Source organism: Stegodyphus dumicola, chromosome 1 (genome assembly GCF_044657685.1).
Source record: "Stegodyphus dumicola isolate Sdum_Otavi_A_Nest chromosome 1, ASM4465768v1".
Taxonomy (NCBI): domain Eukaryota; kingdom Metazoa; phylum Arthropoda; class Arachnida; order Araneae; family Eresidae; genus Stegodyphus; species Stegodyphus dumicola.
This window is the reverse complement of record NC_140768.1, coordinates 174361984-174382476: the sequence shown is the minus strand read 5'-3', so window position 1 is coordinate 174382476 and position 20493 is coordinate 174361984. Positions and strand designations below refer to the sequence as shown.

The 20493-nt window shown below is 31.2% G+C and overlaps 1 protein-coding gene across 3 annotated transcripts in view; it reads left to right on the top strand.

Moving 5' to 3' along the window:
• The window catches only part of LOC118185879 (bombyxin A-3-like), a 46068-nt gene that overhangs the window by 5053 nt on the left and 20522 nt on the right, over positions 1–20493 (top strand). Inside the window, exon 2 of one of the 3 annotated variants that reach the window (XM_035355799.2) lies at positions 10059–10981. The exons of 1 other annotated variant lie outside the window; for it this stretch is intronic. In XM_035355799.2, the coding sequence (XP_035211690.1) occupies positions 10059–10463 (405 nt within the window). In that variant the 3' untranslated portion in view covers positions 10464–10981. Of the gene's footprint in view, positions 1–10058; positions 10982–13023; positions 13122–20493 lie in introns of those variants that run through there. One more of the 3 variants, XM_035355800.2, reaches the window with a different exon arrangement.

The following is a 20493-nucleotide window of genomic DNA, read 5'->3' as shown; positions in this document are numbered from 1 at the left end:
ACGCAACTTTGGCAGCACAGACAAGAAGTAAAACTATATTATAAAGCTTATGAGAATATTTGTATTTGCTTTCATCTTAAAACTAATAAACGATAGCCACCATCATTTACGGTAGTTCGGGAACTCTACTCCCACAAAATTAAATTTTCATCTCAATAACTCCGCTCCAAAGAGTATTGTTACGATTTTTTTTTCTTCTGACACCAGTTGTTGCGTTATTTTCTTCTTTCACGTTCGTGTCGATTTGGAGTGAATAACGACGACACTACTTGGTGCAGCATAAAAACACACTTTAATGACCAGTATTAATCAGGACAGCTCCAAAACACTTTTACAACCGTCGAAGATCTACCATAAATATGCTGGAACGATCAGTGACACAGCCTTCACACTGTCAGGCTATCACTGTGAAGACAGCTTCACTGCAAAGCACCAGAGTACAGCTCCCGACTCATGCTTGGTCGTTCTCGGAACTCCATGTACGCTCGAGACTCTCCACGCTATAACTCGCGGCGATGAACTCGACGACACACAGAGCACGGCTACCGACTCTTCGGTTCAGGTTCGAGAACATTCTGGGCTAAACCGGTAAGAATTCGTTCCAGAAGGTTCTTCATCCGTCCATGGCATTATGCCAATTTTGTCGCCAAATGTTGCCAAATGGGCGATTTCTCGCCAATTGTGACAACCCGGCCTTCCCGTGCCATTGTATGGCAATCCTAAAACTTCTTTGCGGGGAAGCCATCTTACCACGCCTGGACATTTCGTAACAGTATTTTAATATTAAACTCTAACGTTTAACAAATACAAATTTCCTTCGCATGTTAACAATTCGGCTAGTTGTGTGTCTTGTCTTTTTAGATTAATGCGCTATACACTGATATGGTTGCCACAATACTTCCTTTAAATTACAATTTCATTAGCTGATAAAAAAAGTTACATTCTAATGAAGGATGATTAAAAAAGGAGAAGATGAAGGAAACAATTAACATAAAACAATGTATTAAATTATCATTTATATGTAAATAAAATGAATTAATAGTTCAGTGGCAACTAGAAAAATATTTAAAAGAGGAAAGAACCGAATAAATATTCCCACAGATGTCTGCTATCTGGCATAGCACCTTTCGAGGCAGAAACAACACAAATTTCAGGGTAAAAATTCGTCAGACATTCCTTAAAAATTGAATCATTGAAAATGATTCAAACTCTTCCTCCAACTCTGTAATATTATTGTATCATAGAATTAAAAGGTTGATCGTTCGGAAAGTTAAAAAGTAAATTCGAGAATTAGTCGGATATTATCGCAAGATTTAAAAATCAGTAAACAAAAGTACAGTAAAATACACCTCATACGTTTTCAAAATATCTTTCTTCAGATGATATTGTCTTATAACTCAGTCCACTTTACAAAGCATTTGGCTAACACATTTTGTAAAACCTGCTCAATGAACGATATACAACTTACAATCACTTTCTGATACCAATTTCCTTCCATAAGCTTCTGCGACAGTATAGTGAACAAACACAAACAACTGGGGAGCAAGTTCAAGACTATAAGAAAACTATGACGTATTTTCAGTATAGTATAGCTTTCAGCTTACAGCAGATCAAATTTACAAGAACTTGCTTTACACTGGCCAGCAGGGCCGGCTTTAAACTTGATAAGGCCCTGAGCTATTTGAGATATGGGGCCCTTAATAAGTGCAGACATTATATTGTCAGTGCCAAATATGATTTTTGGATATCTAAAGGGTATTTTTGCGGGGACCCTAAGCTATAGCTTATGCAGCTTATACATAAATTCTGCAATGCTGGCCAGCATTTAAGATTAAAAATCCTCTAACTGATGTTTAGCGGCAGCATACAGATATTTATTTCGTAATACGCATACATATTGTTTATGAACATGTGCATATACAACATATATTATTGTATGTCTACCCACCTACATACGTGTAAGCAAGCGATATACAGTAAGACCTCGCTTAACGCTGTTTCGTTTAACGCTGTTTCTGTTTAGCGCTCTTTTATTTCAACCTCGGGATTCCCCGAAATTGCTCGCAGCATGAACTACGGGGATTCCTCGAAATTGTGCGCAGCGATAGGTTTCCAAATAACATATCCGAAACTTTGTAGTTATGTTTCTTGTTTGGTGCGGTACGGAAGCATTTTTATCATTTGAAACATTTGTTGACATTATTGTAAGTATAAATTTACATAATACTATAACGATTAATACAGTGACAAATATTATGATCTTTAGTTTTTATCACGGGTGATAATAAAAAACAAGAAAAGAAAGCAACCAGAAAAAAAATTTCACTGGAAACTAAAAAGCAAGTGATTAAAGATTAGATTCTGGTGAGAGTCAATCTCAAATTAGTGCTGCATTGAATTTGGCAACTTCAACAATAAGGACAATTCTTAAGAATAAAGAAAAAATACTGTCATCGGCAATTGCAACTACGTCACGTTCTGCAACTAGAATTACCCGTTCTAGAAATAACATTATAGAGGAAGTGGAAAAACGACTGTCTATATGGATTGACGACGAAATTGAAAGCAATATGCCATTAAGCCAATCTATCATAATGTCTTCTTGAAAAAAAAAAAAAAAAAATTCAGAAAATTGGAAACGCAGAATAAACTGAATGATCTGACTGGCTTGGAATTTTATTTGTTTTTATAAATATATTCGTTTATATTGTTTTTATTTTTGTAAGAAATAAATGTTTGGTTTTATTTTTATTAAAAAAACATTATTAAATTTAATACCTAAAAAATTTTCTATCCATCTTCCCCTAACTCCATTATTTACATGTTAAGATAGCCTCGTTTAACGCTGTTTCGCATTACGCTCTACTTTGATGGAACGGATCCCCCGCGTTAAGCGGGGTCTTACTGTATAGAGGCATTGGTTTTGTACGTAGCATGTCTGTTATAATGTTGCTGGGCCTTCAAAATGCGCTACGTGACTTTTGAGAAAAATGTGAATTAAAAGGTTGATCATTCGCAAAGTTAAAAAGTAAATTCGAGAATTAGTCGCATATTATCGCAAGATTTATAAAAGAAAAAACAACCGAGTAATATTCGAAGATTTTTCTGAGTAAAGAAATTGCTCCCGCTTATAAAGAATCATACAAATGAGTAAAAAATTTACTCACATGCTATTTTTTATTAAAAACATCTATATACAATTTTGTTCATGTTAAACAGATTTAAAGGAAGAGTATGTGTTAATTTTATCATATATTTATCTATGTACTGCATAAATAAATGCATATAAATCAATTTTAATGATTCTTAAAACTAAATTATTTTAAATAAAAGTCTAATTTTTAAGAATTTTATCATATGTATTTAAGACCAATCTACCCCCCACCCACCCACTTACGTAAGAATAGACGTATCGACCGCTGAAACTTCAGACGAGAACTACACGTATGTGAAAAACTGCTAAACAAACTTTATCGTGGTGTAAGCTACCTCAACGCTTCATTATCAATTCACATCACTTTGACCGTTATGCTGATAGAGAACATTTTCATTATCCCCCTAAAAAATATCACAATTTTTCTTTACCACATCGCTTCTAAAACCAACTCGTTAAAACCAAACCGTTACCTCCAAAAATTTGGCTCGGATATCAAAATGACGGATCTATGTTTCATCTACGATTATCTTTAGTAAAGCGTCATACTTTACAACCATCTTCTTCCACACATGATACCTATGAATTCTAGCTAACATTTGCTGTCTCATCAGAGAACTGGAAATCCATCTGGAACGCATCTGGAATGAAGTGATGAACAGTTACGTAAAATACGAAGTAGCAATAAGCTCAAAATCGTAACTGACGTTGCTGTCACATGATATTCATCAGAACATAAACTCACCAAATGTTTGTTTTGGCTTCCTTGTTTCACTTAACTGGTTATTTCTAAAGTTGTGTTGTCCAAAACACCACATTTTAACTCTCAACGCAGTCCATATCTTAGCTCAGAATCCTTAATATTTATTCCTGTATGCAGGCATAAAAAGATTTTGAAGCAACTGCCGAAATGTAAATCAGAACTATTTTTAAAACATTTTCCAGAGACTCTTTTTAAGTTAAGAAGCCGTCTGCATGTTTCTTCACTTTCACGTTATTGTTAGCTCTAGACAGAAAAATACTTCCAATAATATTTCAGTTCAATATTTTCAATGCTTTTAATTTTTATAAAATGGTTTTTGTTTATTGGGACTTAGTATAGTAATATTTTGCATGACATTTAAATGCATGAATTTTCTCAGTATATCTAGGGAAACATTCATACAATTATATTTGCGTACATCGCTATAAAATTCATACGAAATTTTAATGAGGTTCTAATTCCGAAAGCGTGAAGTTATTGCCATATGACCTTGAATGGTAGCCAAAACTTTTAATGCTTGATTCAGGAAACATAATAAAGCAAAATAGAAAATTATGTATGAAAATATTTCCGTTTAACGTAAATTAGATGCTAAGAAGCTTTCTTAGGGATAAAAATACTTTTTCTGCGTTACGTCCCTCTTTCTAATTGACGTTTGCCATGAACTAAAGCACTGTTGCTATAATATTTTCATCTTTTATAAAAACATTTAGCTAGCAAAGAAGCATAATTTCTACACAAGTTTATAAGGTATTTCTCCCTCCTTCCTAGAGTGCCTTCCTGGTGTAGTGGTCTGTATGCTGGGCTTTTTCCAGAGGTGCGTGGTTCGATTCCCGGCGAAGGTGTTGCCCATTTTTCAATAATTTTAGCTTCTAAATAACCTAATGTCTCTGAATTAAAAAAATGCAATGTTTTAGTTAATTACGTGATAAGTAACAAGTGCACTCTGGTAATTTTTGGTTGCAGATAAAAATACACTTTTGAAGAGATTCTGCTCAAATAGAACTATATCTGACAATTTATAATTTCCATGTTCTTAATTATAAACTCTTTAAAAGCCTGGTCAATAGTTCCAGTCTTAATTTATTATTATATAATATAAATAAAAGTTGCATGTTAGATTTATGTAAGTAGATATATTTTACATAATTTGGCTCTACTGTGCTAGGCAATGTTTTATGAAAAGAAGTATTATTAGTACGTGTGTATAAAATGAAGACTTATATTTGGGATTTTAGGAATCTAAGGATATTTTTGCAAGTTTTAGATTTAAAATTTTGAAGTAAATGTATGTAATCAAAGAGCTTCCCTTCAAGATCTTCATGAAAGATACACGTGCTGTTGAGTCCTATAAAGTTACTGTAAACAGTTTGATTCTGTTCTAAAAAGGTAGTAAAATGAAACAATGTTCATAATCACTATACTGTAATTAAAATATTTTTTTAAAAAATCTGAAAGTTTTCAGATTTTAAATCACTTCCAAAGGGGGATTTTTTTAACATTTTGTGTGTTACATTTATTTATTAAATATCACGTTCCTCGCACTTAAACCATAAAATTCAATTCAAGAGCAATATCACAAAATAGTTTTAAATTGAGCATATCCTTTAGAATTTTACGCAATCTCACGCGCTGGAGATAAAAATGATTTTTCTGTACAACGTTGCCATTGCTCGCTTTGAAATCCTAGAGTTTGTTAACTGAAAATTCGTTAAAGATTTACAAAATATGAAATGGATAATAAAACAAATTCCAAATTTCAAATTTGGGTTTCCACATGCCCATATTCGTAGCAGGATTACGTCACTCAAAATTCGATGGCTCTATGTACCGTTGATTATCACAATGCGAGAAATATACATATATTTAATGCGTATTTTTCATTATTTAATTTTTTCAAATATAATGCAGGACTCTAACATTGGATGGCAACAGTTTGAAAAGTGAAACGGACATTTATAGTGAACCAACGCAAAATCGCAAAACGAAAACGACTGTCCTTCAGGGACGAAGCCCCTTTGGACTAATCATCTCTATTTTGCAAAATTCTTTCCAGGAAAATATCTGAAAGTTTAGCATTTTAATAAAATTTTTTAAGTCATGAAAGACACATCTTCGAGAAACCATTTTGAATCCCAAAAGGCTGCTAAGCAGAATGAGATTGTACAGGAATTCCAAAATAATAATATCCCTTTAGATTGCTTGATATTAAACATCAAATCAATTAGCACATTTAAAAGGTAATTTCTTGAATTCCTCAGGGATTTTAATGTGTGATGGAAATTTTAGGGAGGGGGAACAAAAAAGTAAGAAAAAGAGAGGTTGGAATTTTTCCGTTAATTTCGTTTATTATTTAAATCTAGTAGTTTAATTTCTATTTAGCAGCAATAAAAGGGGAAAAAATTGAATGTAATATATTTCCATCATAGCAAAGCAAATGATTGTAATTGTGTAATGACTGTATTTTTCAGAAACTATGAAAGCTTAAGTTTGGAAGATGCTCTTTGTTGCTAGAGCAGTGTTAATTACTAACCTGCAAGAGTAAAGGATTATTTTTGAAAGTATAATGTTTTACGAATCACCTAGAAATTCTATAGCGTAGAGAAATATTCTTTATATGCTTATGGAGGTATATGCTTATGGAGGCTTTATATACTATACAGTACTAAAATCTTCAGAATAATCTTGATGTGGGCACTGCATAAAACCGAGCATTGTTTAGGATAAAATTGCGAAACATGGTTTTTGCAATACATGCAATTACGTATCATTAAAGCAAATTCCTTTCGAAAAGCTTCTTATATAGATTTTCTGCGACATTATTAAAATGATTTTATACTTAAGATTGAAAGGTTACAAACAAAAAAATCGCGGATGGAAACGTCGCGGAGAAAGCAAAGCAAGGCGAAAATATCATCAGACAAACCATCGTGGGAGAAGAGAAACAAAGGAGAAAACATCGCAGTTCTAAAACGTCATGGGATAAAAATTAATGCGGTTCAAAAACTTCGCGGTTTAAAAACATCGTCTTCGAAAATATCCTGAAAAAAACATGAAGCACTTGCAAATAATTACTGACGATAACTTGGCAGGAATGCGTTTTGCAGGCTTCTAAAGTTGTAAATTCGCATAATTATTTGTGAGCAAAAAAGAAGGAGCAACATTTTTTACTTTTCTATTTCATATCTTTGAATTAACTAATAAATGTTTTCTGAAAAAGTACGAAGGAAACTTCAGAAACCAAAAACTGAAAATTAGTAGAAAATAAAATTTGCTTTTAACGATCAATAGAATTGTGATCTTACGAAGTTACGTAATAAAGGTCGTTAAATTAACTAAAATCTTTTATAATTATTTATTGGTAATTTTTCAGGAAAAACTAAAAGCTGATAAAAGGTTAGGGAATGGAAGATGAGTAAGTCCTTGAGATTGCCTCTGCTATAATTGTTTAATTAATTATCAAATTAACATATTATTTTCTTTCACCTTTGTTAATCTGATATATTTTCAGTGAAAATTAAGTCTTGTTTTGTTTCGGTTTATTCGTCTTCTTAAAGTATCATAAAACATTTTTATGTGCAGCGTGCATTTAATAATTTGGATGCTGATTTACTAGTTAAGACGAAACATATCAGCCATAATTTTCAAGTAAGGGATTTCGATTTATTAAATGATGGCAAAGTGCGCTAGTGCTACCTGCTTAAGGAAAGGCGTGCCTTTGTGGAGGACTTTCTCAGGAACTGGCTTGTTTCGAAGTTATACATTAAGAAAACCACAAAAATCTCATTAAGCCAGCTCATCCGCCTTAGCGAACTACCAGTGTTTCGTGATTTTACCGTTCGATCACTGCTTCTGGCCAGTTCCACAAGAGAACATTAACGGAAACATGTCCGCTTTTACATCAGTCGTTGGGAAGAATCGAATTTAAAAAGATTCCTCATTCCCCTTTGCTCTCACAAATCATTATGTGAATGCGCAGTTACAATTTTTAAATTCTGAAAAACGCGCATGTCTGCAATGCTATTATCACGCGATGATTTGTAGGTGTTTTATTTTTTACCACGATGTTTTCGACGACGATGTTTTTAAAATGCGGAGTTTTGAAACCGCTTAAGTTTCAACGACGATATTTTATGATGTTTTAGAACTGATTTTTGATATTTTGTATCACGATGATTAAGAGCACGATGTTTTCTCCTTACTTTCCTTCCTCCCACGATATTTCATTCGACGACGTTTTCACCTTGCGTTGTTTTCTTTTTCTTCCACGTTGTTTTCTTTTACTTTCGCGTTGTTTTCTTTTCCTTCCGCGATATTTTCGGTGGACACCTTGTAGAGACATTAGGTGCTTTTTGGAAGCAGGATAGAGGAAAAATGAGCAACGTCTTCTCCGGGAATTGAACATTGAGCTCTGGAATACGTGCTCAGACTGCTGACCACTACACCACGAAGGCACTCCAAGAAAGCGGGGAAACTCGCTTATATACTTCCCCTTTTAAATGGCGACTGCCGTTTAGAGAACCCAATCTCCAAATCCTAGGTATGGAGAACCATCATCCACCAACCTTTAAATTCGGGCGCCAGTGTAGAGACATTAAGTATTTTTTGAAAGCAGGAGAGATTGCCAGGAATCGAACCACGGATCTCTTTATTACGCACCCAGAGTGCTGACCACTACACTGCGAAAGCATGTTAAGAAGGCGAGAGAAATACTTTATAACCTAAGAATGTTACCTTCGAATATAATAAACCTCTAAAAGAAATGCGAAACATCGAATGTTTGAGCTGTTTTCTTCATTCGAATCGTTCAGGTCTTAACTAAGCTAAAAATTTGATGAATGTTTTATCTCGAAATTCTAGAAAGAGACGCAAAAGTTCATTAAAAACGTTCATATAAAAATTAATTATATATTAATTATTAAAAATATAACTATTAGAAATTATATATAATAATAATACAAAAATTTTAATGTTTCTGGATTTCCAATGTTATCTTGTTTCCTAAACGTATTCAGCATTAAGGGTTTTGATGCACTGTTAAAGTGAACTTACTGATTTTTCTGAATATTGATTTTTCTGATAATGTTCTGAAGGAAATTTCATTTTCCATTTTGATGTTGAGTTAGTCCTCACCCAGATCTAAAAGAATTCTTAAAAAATTTCGTCTGTTACTCAAATAGCTATCTTTTAAAATTATGTTGAGGCAATGAACTTTAAGATTTACGAGTTTTAATTATAATTAATTTCATTTATATATTGCTCAATTATATACGCACTTTTAAACAATATACTTGTAGAGCTATTAGGTTTATTTTGATGCTAGAGACGTTAAAAATGAGCAATGTCCTCGCCGGGATATCTCGAATACGCGCCGAGTGTGTTAACCGTTACACCACGAAGACATGCGCAAAGGAGGGGTAAAATACTTTTTATACTGTTTAAACCTTTTTTAATTAAATTCTAATTAAAACTCCGAAGTTTACGAATGAGACACTTTCAATGTCGAATAAAGTTAGTTTCTTCATTATTTTTCTGCAGAGATTTTGAAACAATCATGATTCAGGAGATTTTGAGAAATTTGAAAATATTTTGGAACTTTTATCTGAATTCAAAAAAGTTTAACATCCATCTCATCTCTTCTTCAGAATTTGATACAATCAAATTATTTCTTTCCTTTCCACTTTTGCAAAGTAACCTTACAGCACTGTGTTACAATAAGAAGAACAGCAAAACAAGAATGCGTATGATAGCTATCTTCTTTAATTATGCAATGCGCCGTAATTTTAGGAAACTTGATTTGAAATCTTGTGGATATTAAAACGAAAGTTAAAACCTCTTAACTTCTCTGCAATTCTTATTACCTTAATTTTTATCTTTATCTTAATAAAGTGAAATATGGAAGTCAAAGAAGAATATAATTTAAGAAAGGCTTATTTAATGATATGATTTTAAAATGGTGTTTGATGTTCATTGCTATCAATGCAGTATTTTATAAACTAGACAAAAACTGTCTTTGTTACATGTTTTAATGTATTTATAAGCAATTAATGCTTATTTTAGTAAACATTAATGTATCTGATTTTGTGTTTAAAATCTTACGACAAATACCATTTGTTGATACTTATGTGACTTTCTTTCCAGAATTTATGCTTTTGTACTTTGGTGCTCCTTTTGTGTGACGTCACTGGACTCGGATATCGACGACCTCCTTATTCAAAAGAATATTATCCACGAAGACGACCGTATATAGATGAAAATATATCTTATAGCTCGCCACAACGGTCACCTGACTATGTATCATCCCATCCAGATTATTTGTGGCAGCAGTTCTGGGACGCTGTCAACTATAATGGCCCTCTTGAGGAAGTTTTCCAACAGATCCAGCCAAGTAACATTTATCAAGATGAGTATCTTCGGCCGGAGTTCTTCTTTTCCAGAAGATTGCCAGTTGTTCCCTCTAGAAATACCAAAGATGAACACGAAGATGAATATAATAGATACAGAGAATACTTCTATCGTAGATATGGCACAAACTTCGTTGATTAAACGATTGTTTATTTCCTCAGACTACGTAATGCACAGTAAATATTTTACGATACTAATCATAAACTCTTTTCGCCTATGCAAGGTACTATTCTCGTTAGCTGAAATATTTTGCTGCTGTATTATAATCATTTCATTGTAGCATGGAGCTTATATACCTTGTTGCCGTAGAAAGATTTTCCCATTGCGCAAACCCTTTGTATAGAGCTGCCATAGAGAAATTATTACATTCAACTGACTACTCACAACTATATTACAGAACTCTTCTTCAAAGATAGCATACGTGAAATGTATGAATAAGATAAGACGAAATGTGCATAAGAAGATTTTTAATAAATACATTTTTTAACCAAAAGCATTTTGAGAAATATTATTTTCTGAACATTATTTAACAATATAATTAACTGATGAAGTTAATAAATATTTTAAATTTTCAGTTTTCTTATAAATGTCAATGATTTGATTGTTATTCTTATAGAGATTATGAGAATGTATGCAAAAGGTATATTAAAGTGTCCTAGAAAAAGAAAAAAAAGTATTTAGAGGAGATTGTGATTTGCACTAACATTATTGTTAATATTGGAAATCTTTTATAAAGATCTCCAAAAGATAAAGATATTTTTATTTTTTATAAATATCTTTCTATTTTTGGAGATATTTTATTATTAGTCCAAAGGGGATTTTGTCCCTGAAGGACTATTGTTTTCGTTTTGTGATTTTGCGTTGAATCACTATAAATGTCCGTTTCCCTTTTCAAACTGTTGCCACCCAATGTTAGAGTATTATATTTGAATGCTCTAACATTGGGTGTAATTACAGGAATATATAGTATTATATTCCTGTATTATATTTGAAGAAATTAAATAATGAAAAATCTGCATAAATGTATGTATATTTCTCGCGTTGTGATAAAACAACGGTAAATAGAGCCATCGAATTTTGAATGACGTAATCCTGCTGCGAATATGGGCATGTGGAAGACCAAATTTGAAATTTGGAAATTGTTTTATGATCGATTTCCTATTTTTAAAAACTTTAATGAATTTTTGAGTAACAAACTCTAGGATTTCAAAGAGAGCAATGGTAACAATGGTTGTGGGGGGAAACCTTTTTATCTCCAGCACGCGGAACTGTGTGTCGGAAATTCTAAAGGTTATTTTGCGACATTGCTATTGAACTGAGTTTTATGGTTTAAGTGCAAAGAACATGATATTTATAAACTGGAGATTATTTATTTCCTATCTCCAGTTTATAAATATAAAGGTAACACACAAAAAGTTAAAAAAACGCGCCTTTCGACGTAATTCAAAATCTGAAACCTGCAGATTTTTTTTATATATATTTTGGAGATTTTATTTATCTATCTTATATATTTATTTTGGAGATATTAGTTAGTTTCGGAGATATTTTATTATTTTTTTATATATTTTGGAGATTTTATTTATCTATCTTATATATTTATTTTGGAGATATTACTTAGTTTTGGAGATCTTTCTATGAATACTTATACACGGCGCCTTTAAATATACCCAACGAAGCAAAAGTTAGAATCTGCTCAAAGGCCATAACAACAGTAAGATCTTGTATTGTAAGTTCCATTTCCATAAAAGTTAAATGAACTTGCGTGAACAGCAACTATGGGTGAGTTGCAATTTTTCTATGATTCCATAAATTGTTCTTTTTTGTGACTTTTTTCAGTTTTTCACTGAAGATAACATATTCATAAACTAGAGACAGCATAGTTATAAAAATGATATAAAACCCACTTATAGATGTTTAACATTTGGCATTCTCTATAGGATAGCTCACTTGCCAAAGCATTTGATAGCTTTTTTATCACACGGAAGAAAGTGCCTATCGTCTGCGTTGAAGCTTAGAAAACTATATACTTACTAGCCACTACACCACGAAGACACGCCAAGAAGGTGGGAGAAATACCTTATAATGTAATAAACAATGAACAAATTTCAATAATACATTAGTTAGTATAACTAGACGTGTGTTCAACACTTTACACAATAAGCAATATACAAGCTATTACTATTTATACACATATAAATTTGATTATTACACGCACATAGTTCAAATTACAAATCGTTCCATTTGCGTACGTATAAATAAAACTGACAGCTTTTAAGTACTGACAAAACTAATATATTTACACTTAGTATATGCATGCTTTTATAAAAGCAAAGGCTGCATAAGAAAGAATCCTAGTACATATCTCAATGACTAAGTGTGTCTGCTTTTTCTCGTATATATCTAATTACGTATAAATGCATTTACAGATCTTACTTATTGCCTATCAACATTTGCCCCATTCAAACATTCAGGAAGAAAACAAATGCATATTGTTCATTTTAGCAGAGATATTCAACTTGTTTTTTGCCTCAATATGTGACATAACTCAAACGAACTTTGACTCACTGACAACTGAATGCAACACGCGTATCAGTATACAAGGAATGCACCACGTGTTGAATGGCTTTTTCCGATATGGCAACGAGGAAGACCCTGATTCGTATACACAGTACTTTTAAATATCTGTCAACAAAGCAGAAGTTAGAATCTTCTCAAATGCTCTAGCAGTAGCCAGATCTTATATCTTAAGTCTCATTTCCATAAAGCAACAAAATGAGTTTGCGTGAGGAGCATCTATGGGTGAGTTTTCGTGCTAATTTTTGTTGTCCTTAAAATATACCTGCTTCGAGATAATATCCCCGCAAATTTGCTTTGCTCCGATAAATTGTTCTTTTCTTATGACTTTTTATAGTTTTTCGCTGGAGCCTACACATTTTAATTCCACGAACCGTAAAAAAAACATTGGAGATTGGGAAATTTGAAGCTTCATGATGTTTTTGTAATTCAAATCTTTCGGATCTCAAATTAAAAATCGCTAAATATTTTAATTCTGATTTGATTACGTAAAACAACCTAAAAGAAATCTACCTACGTACTAATCAGTTACTGGAACTTCAGTGGACATGGATCAACAATATCATAGAGTAACATTAAAGAGTTTAATGTTTAATTCTTTAATGAAATGTTAAAATAAACATTTATTTTCATTTTTCTTATTTTCTTCGGAGAAATGTGTGTTGTAATTTACGTGTTCATCTATGCTTACACTTTAACCTCCTGCCCTTTTCACTTGCCTGGATTAAAACAATTGTGGAAAAATATAAACAATTTGAACTATTGCAAAAATGTATTTTATAAAGAAATATTGTGAAAGGAACTTCAAAATTTAACTTTACATAAATTTAATAACCAAGTTTAAATTATTTATTTCTTTCACAATATTGCATTTATATCTTTTGAGTAAATACTGTTATATTTTTTATTTTTTTCTTAAATTTGATTTCCATTAAACTTATATTTCACATTTTGCTTTAATTGCAAACTTTCTGTATTATACGCAAGTTTATTTTCTTTTTCATCACAAGATGATTCTTATATTAAAGATTAGAGAAATTGGGAATTCGGAAGATTTCAGGAATTCGAGAACTATTTAGAATTCGGAATCGAGTGCTAGGAAATTAAGGATTTGTCTATTTTTATGTTTGCGTACTTTTGAAACATCTTGTATTTATTTTTGGAAAACAGTATGAAATGTAAAATTAAGATAATGTCATTTGTATACTTATTTTTACGTTATGAGGAAATATTGAACTATTAGGAATGTTAAAATATTAATAACAGGGTTTCATACTAAAGAAATTATTTAAGAAAACTTAGCCACAAGCTTTATATTATTAGTTTTTTACAATCATACACGTCCAATCATGAAATTCAAACTAAAAAAGGAAATTTCATAAAAATCGTTTCAGCTGTACTTTAGAATGGTTTTATAATTACAAATATAATTATTAAATAGGTCCAGCAGAGCAAATTTTACATCTAGTAATATTCATTATGCGCTAATAAAATACAAAGCATATCGTACCTTTAAGAGATAAATTCAGAGAGATACACATAATTAACACATTGTGGCAATTGTTGAATTCTTCGGAAAAAACGCACGGCGCCTGTGTATCACTTTACTTAATTAGCAGGACTTATGAGCGGTTTCTGACGAGGACATTGGAGATCTTAAAACTTGTTTTTTCACACTCATGTGTGTATTTACTCTACAATTAATTAGTTGCTTTAACTTTGCAGCAAATATGTAGAGTATTATTTCTGTATCAACTTTATTAAAAGCATCTGAGCTTTTCTTTTTGTAGTTAGACAGTTCATGCGTTTTCTAAGTTTTCTTTTAATTTTGCGCATCATTGTGTTAACCTTACTCATTCACATTAAACTGTGCAGTATATCTATGATGAATATCTAACTCAAGAATTCGGCTTTTCATCGCAAATTATACTTCAAATGTTTCTGAAAATTGATATAACCACTACGTACATTTGATTATTTTTTTTTTCATTTTGTAAGTCATTTTATAAGAACTATTTTCAATTCCAAATGGCATGAATATTTACCGCAATATTTCACCTTTCTGTGTCACAATTTAAATTTTCATTTGGCTAATTATTCATCAAGAACTGACCTATCTGATATTAATTTAGTTAATTAATCATCGAAATGTTTATTCTACCTGCAATTTCGTTTCTTTTGGAACGGTATGTGATGTTCTTTATCATTAGAAAAAAAAATCGGATATACATCCAGCTAATGAAACCTGTAGATATATCTTGGATATGTTTTTAAAGTTTCGTAAAAGTTCTTTTAAAATTTAGAAAAGAATACTCTGTATTTTATACATTTTGTTTAAAATAACAAAGACCATAGAAGCAGTTGTTTTATTTCTAAGAACGAAATTTCTAAACTTTCGTTAAATAAGTACATCTAAAACACTCAGTTGGAAATGCAGTTTACTTTAAATATAACATGATATGTATTGATTTTATATCTCCAATAAAAATATTTGTACAGTTGGATTTAATTTATGCTGATGTCTTAGCTTGAAATACTCAAATTCAAACTGTACTTTCCCTTAAATCAATTTATATTCACGCTTACACTGACAGCAGACATAAGAACTGTTAATTATTTTGATGAGATAATAACTATTCGTGATGATGATTTTCTAAATGCTGTAATTGGTTTTTCTTACTCTTTCATATCAAACTGCATAATTTTCCAAAAACATTAAGGTTGTATAATAGTTATAAAATTATGTAATAATTACTGCCTGTAAAGTATTTTGCTGAATGAGTGCACATGGCAAAAATAATAATATTGCAATCGAATCTCCTTTCGCGGATGGTCGTGAGATCTGCTAAATCAAACTGATTTTACATTTTACTCTCTGACTTTTCTAAACATTAATAAAGAAAATAACTATGAATATCTTCACTGAGAAATTTCATCCATTGAGAATTAAAAAAAGGTCAAAAATCAGTTTCATTTTATAATACTTTTAAAGGAAAATGTAAGCGAACAAATGTTTTCTGATGACACAAGATTAGTGAAAATTGTATTAGTATGTCTTTCTCGTTCATCAGAGGCAAATGGAAGATTATTTCTAGCAGCCACAGTGAGAAAAAATAAAATAAAAAATCACCTACAAACTGCAAATATCTTTGAAAAACGACTGCTTCTGCAAAATGAAAAATTAAACCAGTCGCTCAATCACAGAACTTTTATTATTTAAGAGTTTGTTTCCTTAGCAAATCTGCATAAAATAATTATAAATGCTTCCGCTTTTTTCCCTTATTAGCAAGAATCTATGTAATTACATATTAATGTATATATAGTAAATGAAACATTTTTCCCCAAATTGTAAATCAAATAACGGAAGCATATATGTGTAACTACAAAAATTAGATCATTAAACATATTAAATTCATAGCTAATAAAAATTAAATGCATTCTGATGTTTTTCTGTTCATAGTTTTGAACCTTGTGTTACTTTAGAAGTTTAGCTTGAATTCATCCGTAATGATTAGGTAACTATAATGCAAAATATCGTAAAGAGGGGAAAAATAAATAATACGTTTAATATAATACGTTTTTCTTGCAAAAGTGTATATAAGTATTTTTTTCAGATTGGTCAATCTGAATATAACAATAAAAAATAATTGCTAAATAAATAAATTGAAACATACATAATGTTAATTTTAATTAAAATTTTTATTGTTAAAATCAGTCTGCTTTCCAAATTGAAACCGTTGCCAGTTCTATACCGAACATATTTTTAGACATATGTTTGAAATTTATTTAAATTTTATTTTCTTATAAAATATATTATAATGAATGGTGAGCAAACACTCTGGCAGTAAATATATATAGTGGCCAGTAGCAATTTTATTTGTTAATTCTCGAAGCCGGACATGTTCTTGATAATTTACGATTGTTAATTAACATCCACTTAAATGTTTATAACATTTGATATATAATGGAAAAGCATGATTTTGCAAACATTTCCAGAATTGACTAATTAATAAAAAACAAAGCAATCGAACAAACTCTAGATTCTTGTACATTACTTCAAATAATAATAATTTACACATTTTCTTTAAAAATATATTTTTATTTTATGTTTAAAATGTAGGCAATAATTTTATGAAAATTTGTAAGGGCGTGCTATAAAGTACGTGTCAATTTGAGTTTTTTTTTTTTTTAAATGAATTGATTTTAATTCCACATGCATGGTGGCGCCATCGTTTGGAAAAAGATAGAATGAAAACATGAGGATAATTTTGCGTCGATGTAACATATGAAGAAAACGACAGATGTAGGGAAATAATAAATTCAAAAATGTGCTTAATATATTATGCTTGGGATTTAAATTACACGAGAAAAATTTAGTTAACCATGAAACAAGATACAGCTTCAAGATATTACACTTCTTTTTGCTTATACAGATAACCACAGTTTATTATTTGATGACACAATAAATGTAACCTATTGTGATAATATTTAAGACATTGAAGATAAATGAATGAATCATGGAAAATCATAAACATTTGGGAATAGCGGGAGATAAGTCACTTTTTTATTGTTGTTATTTTATATAACGTTAATTGTGAGACTAGTGGCGTAGCTAGAACTCTTGGGCCCCTATGCAAAAATTTTTTCTCCCCTTCCCAATAAATTTACTGTGCTCAAAAAAGGGGGAGGGGGAGAAAATCTAGATTTTCGGAGATTTTTAAATAAAAATCCAGTACGTTTTACATGCAAATATATTTTGAGTTTCTATATAAAATCTGCCCCAAGTTTTTTTTTTTTTTTTTTTTCCCGATTAATTTAGCAAGTTAGTAAATAACGGTTATGTTATAAACTGATAGACAACATGATATGTAAACGTACAAAAAAGTAATTACACTAATATATAGCTCTCTGTGATCAACTCAGGTTACGAACATGACTCATGCAATAATATACAAGTCATAAATAAGAACTTTTATAATGTAAATGATACATTTGTTAATATAAAACACACTTATCATAAATTTCATAAAGAAAACTATTTGAACATACAGTGTTTGTAGAATATATGTATGGTAAAGTGTTTTTCCTCCTTTCGTTTTAGAAAACATTTTGGTACACTAAACTACTCGAATACATGATTTTTTTTAAGTGTTTTTAAGTTTAAACATGTAAATGTAATTCAGCAGGACATTCATGTGCCAATAAGCCTTCGGGCCCCTATGCGATGGCATTCCTTGCATACCCTTATTTACGCCACTGTGTGAGACTCCAAACAGTGATTTAAATCTCATTCTCTATGGCGAAAGTTATTATCAGAAATATTAGATATCCAATAAGTCCTCTCAAAGATGACCCCCTACTTTCCAAGATGGTGAGGTTACTGTTAAGGACGCAATCTTAGAAAGCGTGGCGGAACACACAAAGATAAGAGATTCATATGCTCGGTCTTCTTGCAAGTCGCAGTCTTCTAGCTATCCCGAGGTGTGGGGCGACATACATTGAGATTGCCGAAGGAATAACTTGTTCATAAACGCATCTACTTGACATTATCAAAGCCACAATTTTACTGCCGATGTCAGGAGATTTTAGTGAGTTGCATTGGGTCTGCCATCAAAGTCTTCCGATTTCAAAATTCTTTTGACAGTCCTTTTCAAAATTGACGGACCAATGAGGTTGTAGGTCTTCTAATATCGTCTTCGACTATAACAAATCAGACGACATGAATTATTCAGTCTGCAGATTGCTCCAGACAGAACACGACGTCAGAATGCTCCTAAACTTTCCACTAGTAAGACACTTGCTGCCAGCGGTGTCTTCACATCACAATGAGGATAATAACTTTACTTACAAATAATTGCTCTCAGGGCTTTGATATTAATTGTCAGCTGTTGTTATTGAATTATTAGATATATAATAAATGTGTTTTAGCTCCATATGCAGTAAGTAACGTGCAACTTAACCGAATGCAACCATCCAGTTGGCAATCCTTATATGGAGTCTCCCGTCAGCGCAGTGCTCCATCATTACCCCAAAAGTAATGTTCAATACTGATGCTTATTTCTGTTCAGCCATTATTTTTGTCTTTAAAAAGCGAAATAGCATAAAATTTCACAATATTTTCATTGCTATATAATACCACACGAAACAATTAAAATTTCCTAATAAGAACTGAATGCCCTGTGATAGTTAATGTGCACTTATATTGTCATATATGCATGCAAAGATTGGAATTCTCTTGCTATGCACTTTATATTTGACAACACATTAGCTAATTAAAGTTTCTGTTACTGAATAGAGTTGTATTAGTACAAATATGCAGAAAAATCTAAATACATACAGGCAATTATTCGGAGTAAGGAAAGCTATTTAAAATAACTAAAATACTTAGATTTGGAGTTTGAATAGTTTGATATTTTGGCGCAAGTGTTTTTCCATCCAGTGTTCGCAGATCAAAGCATAAGCTTCTTTAAACTATTTGACTGACTGCTAGTAATTAGGAATTCAATGCTCATAGATTCATTATTCAAGAATTAATTCATGGATAGTAATTAGGAATTAAGGGATAGTAATTAGGATAGATAGTAATTAAGAATTCGATGCTCACAAGTGCTAGTAATTAAGAATTCAATTCCCATGGAACAGCACTTTTAATGTGCTCTTCGATTACATATTAAAACATTGCAGTTATTACAGCTGAAAGCGCAAGTGTTGCTCACATTTCCTTTGGTATCGGATACTATTTAAGACTAAGCTGATTTTTTGTAACAGATCTAAGAAGTATCTTAGAAATCTTAGATCTTTAATTTTTTTGTAGCAGATCTTAGAAAGATCTGTTACAAAAAGTCAGATCTTAGAAACAGTAACTATTACAGAATTGCAGAACAGTTAACAGTTACAGAATACATTTATAGAAATAACAGTTACAGAATTATAGAAAGTAATTCTGATCTGTTACAGAAGCACATGCAACTAAATGAAATGCAGTCATTCACTTAGAATAGATATGTTACATAAGAATATTTCAACTTAAGATGCCAGTAATCTTGAAAATTGCTTGAGATCCTTTTCAGTAAATAGACTGAATTTTAAAAAGTACATTTTATAACCACTCATCGGCGTTCAATTGCTCTAAAGGAAATAATAAAAAATAAATAAATATAATTATAGATAAATAACTATTTATTATAAATGCATTTATTATATTCTTATATATAAAATCACAAAAGAAGAAACAATCTTCCCAAACCTATCATTATCTGTTGAGATTTAGCTTCTTGCTGAATCATGACTGATATTTTGGAAATCAGTTTTCTAGAAATTATCTCCCTGCAACTGAGACAAAGATGAAAATCCATTGATGGCTAATCTCTGTTATAAATTCGCATTTGAAATAAACCTATTAGCTTAATTATTAGCATTTAAAATTATTTTGCCATGAATTTTTCAATTTGATTTACACACGCTTAAAGAAAAGGGCCATTGAAATAAGTCTTTTCTACTTATATAATATTTGATTTTAAATGATTTAGCATAAAAATTCAATTCTGATTTGGATTCGAGTCTGAAATTAATTGACCAAATCGATTACAATTAACGA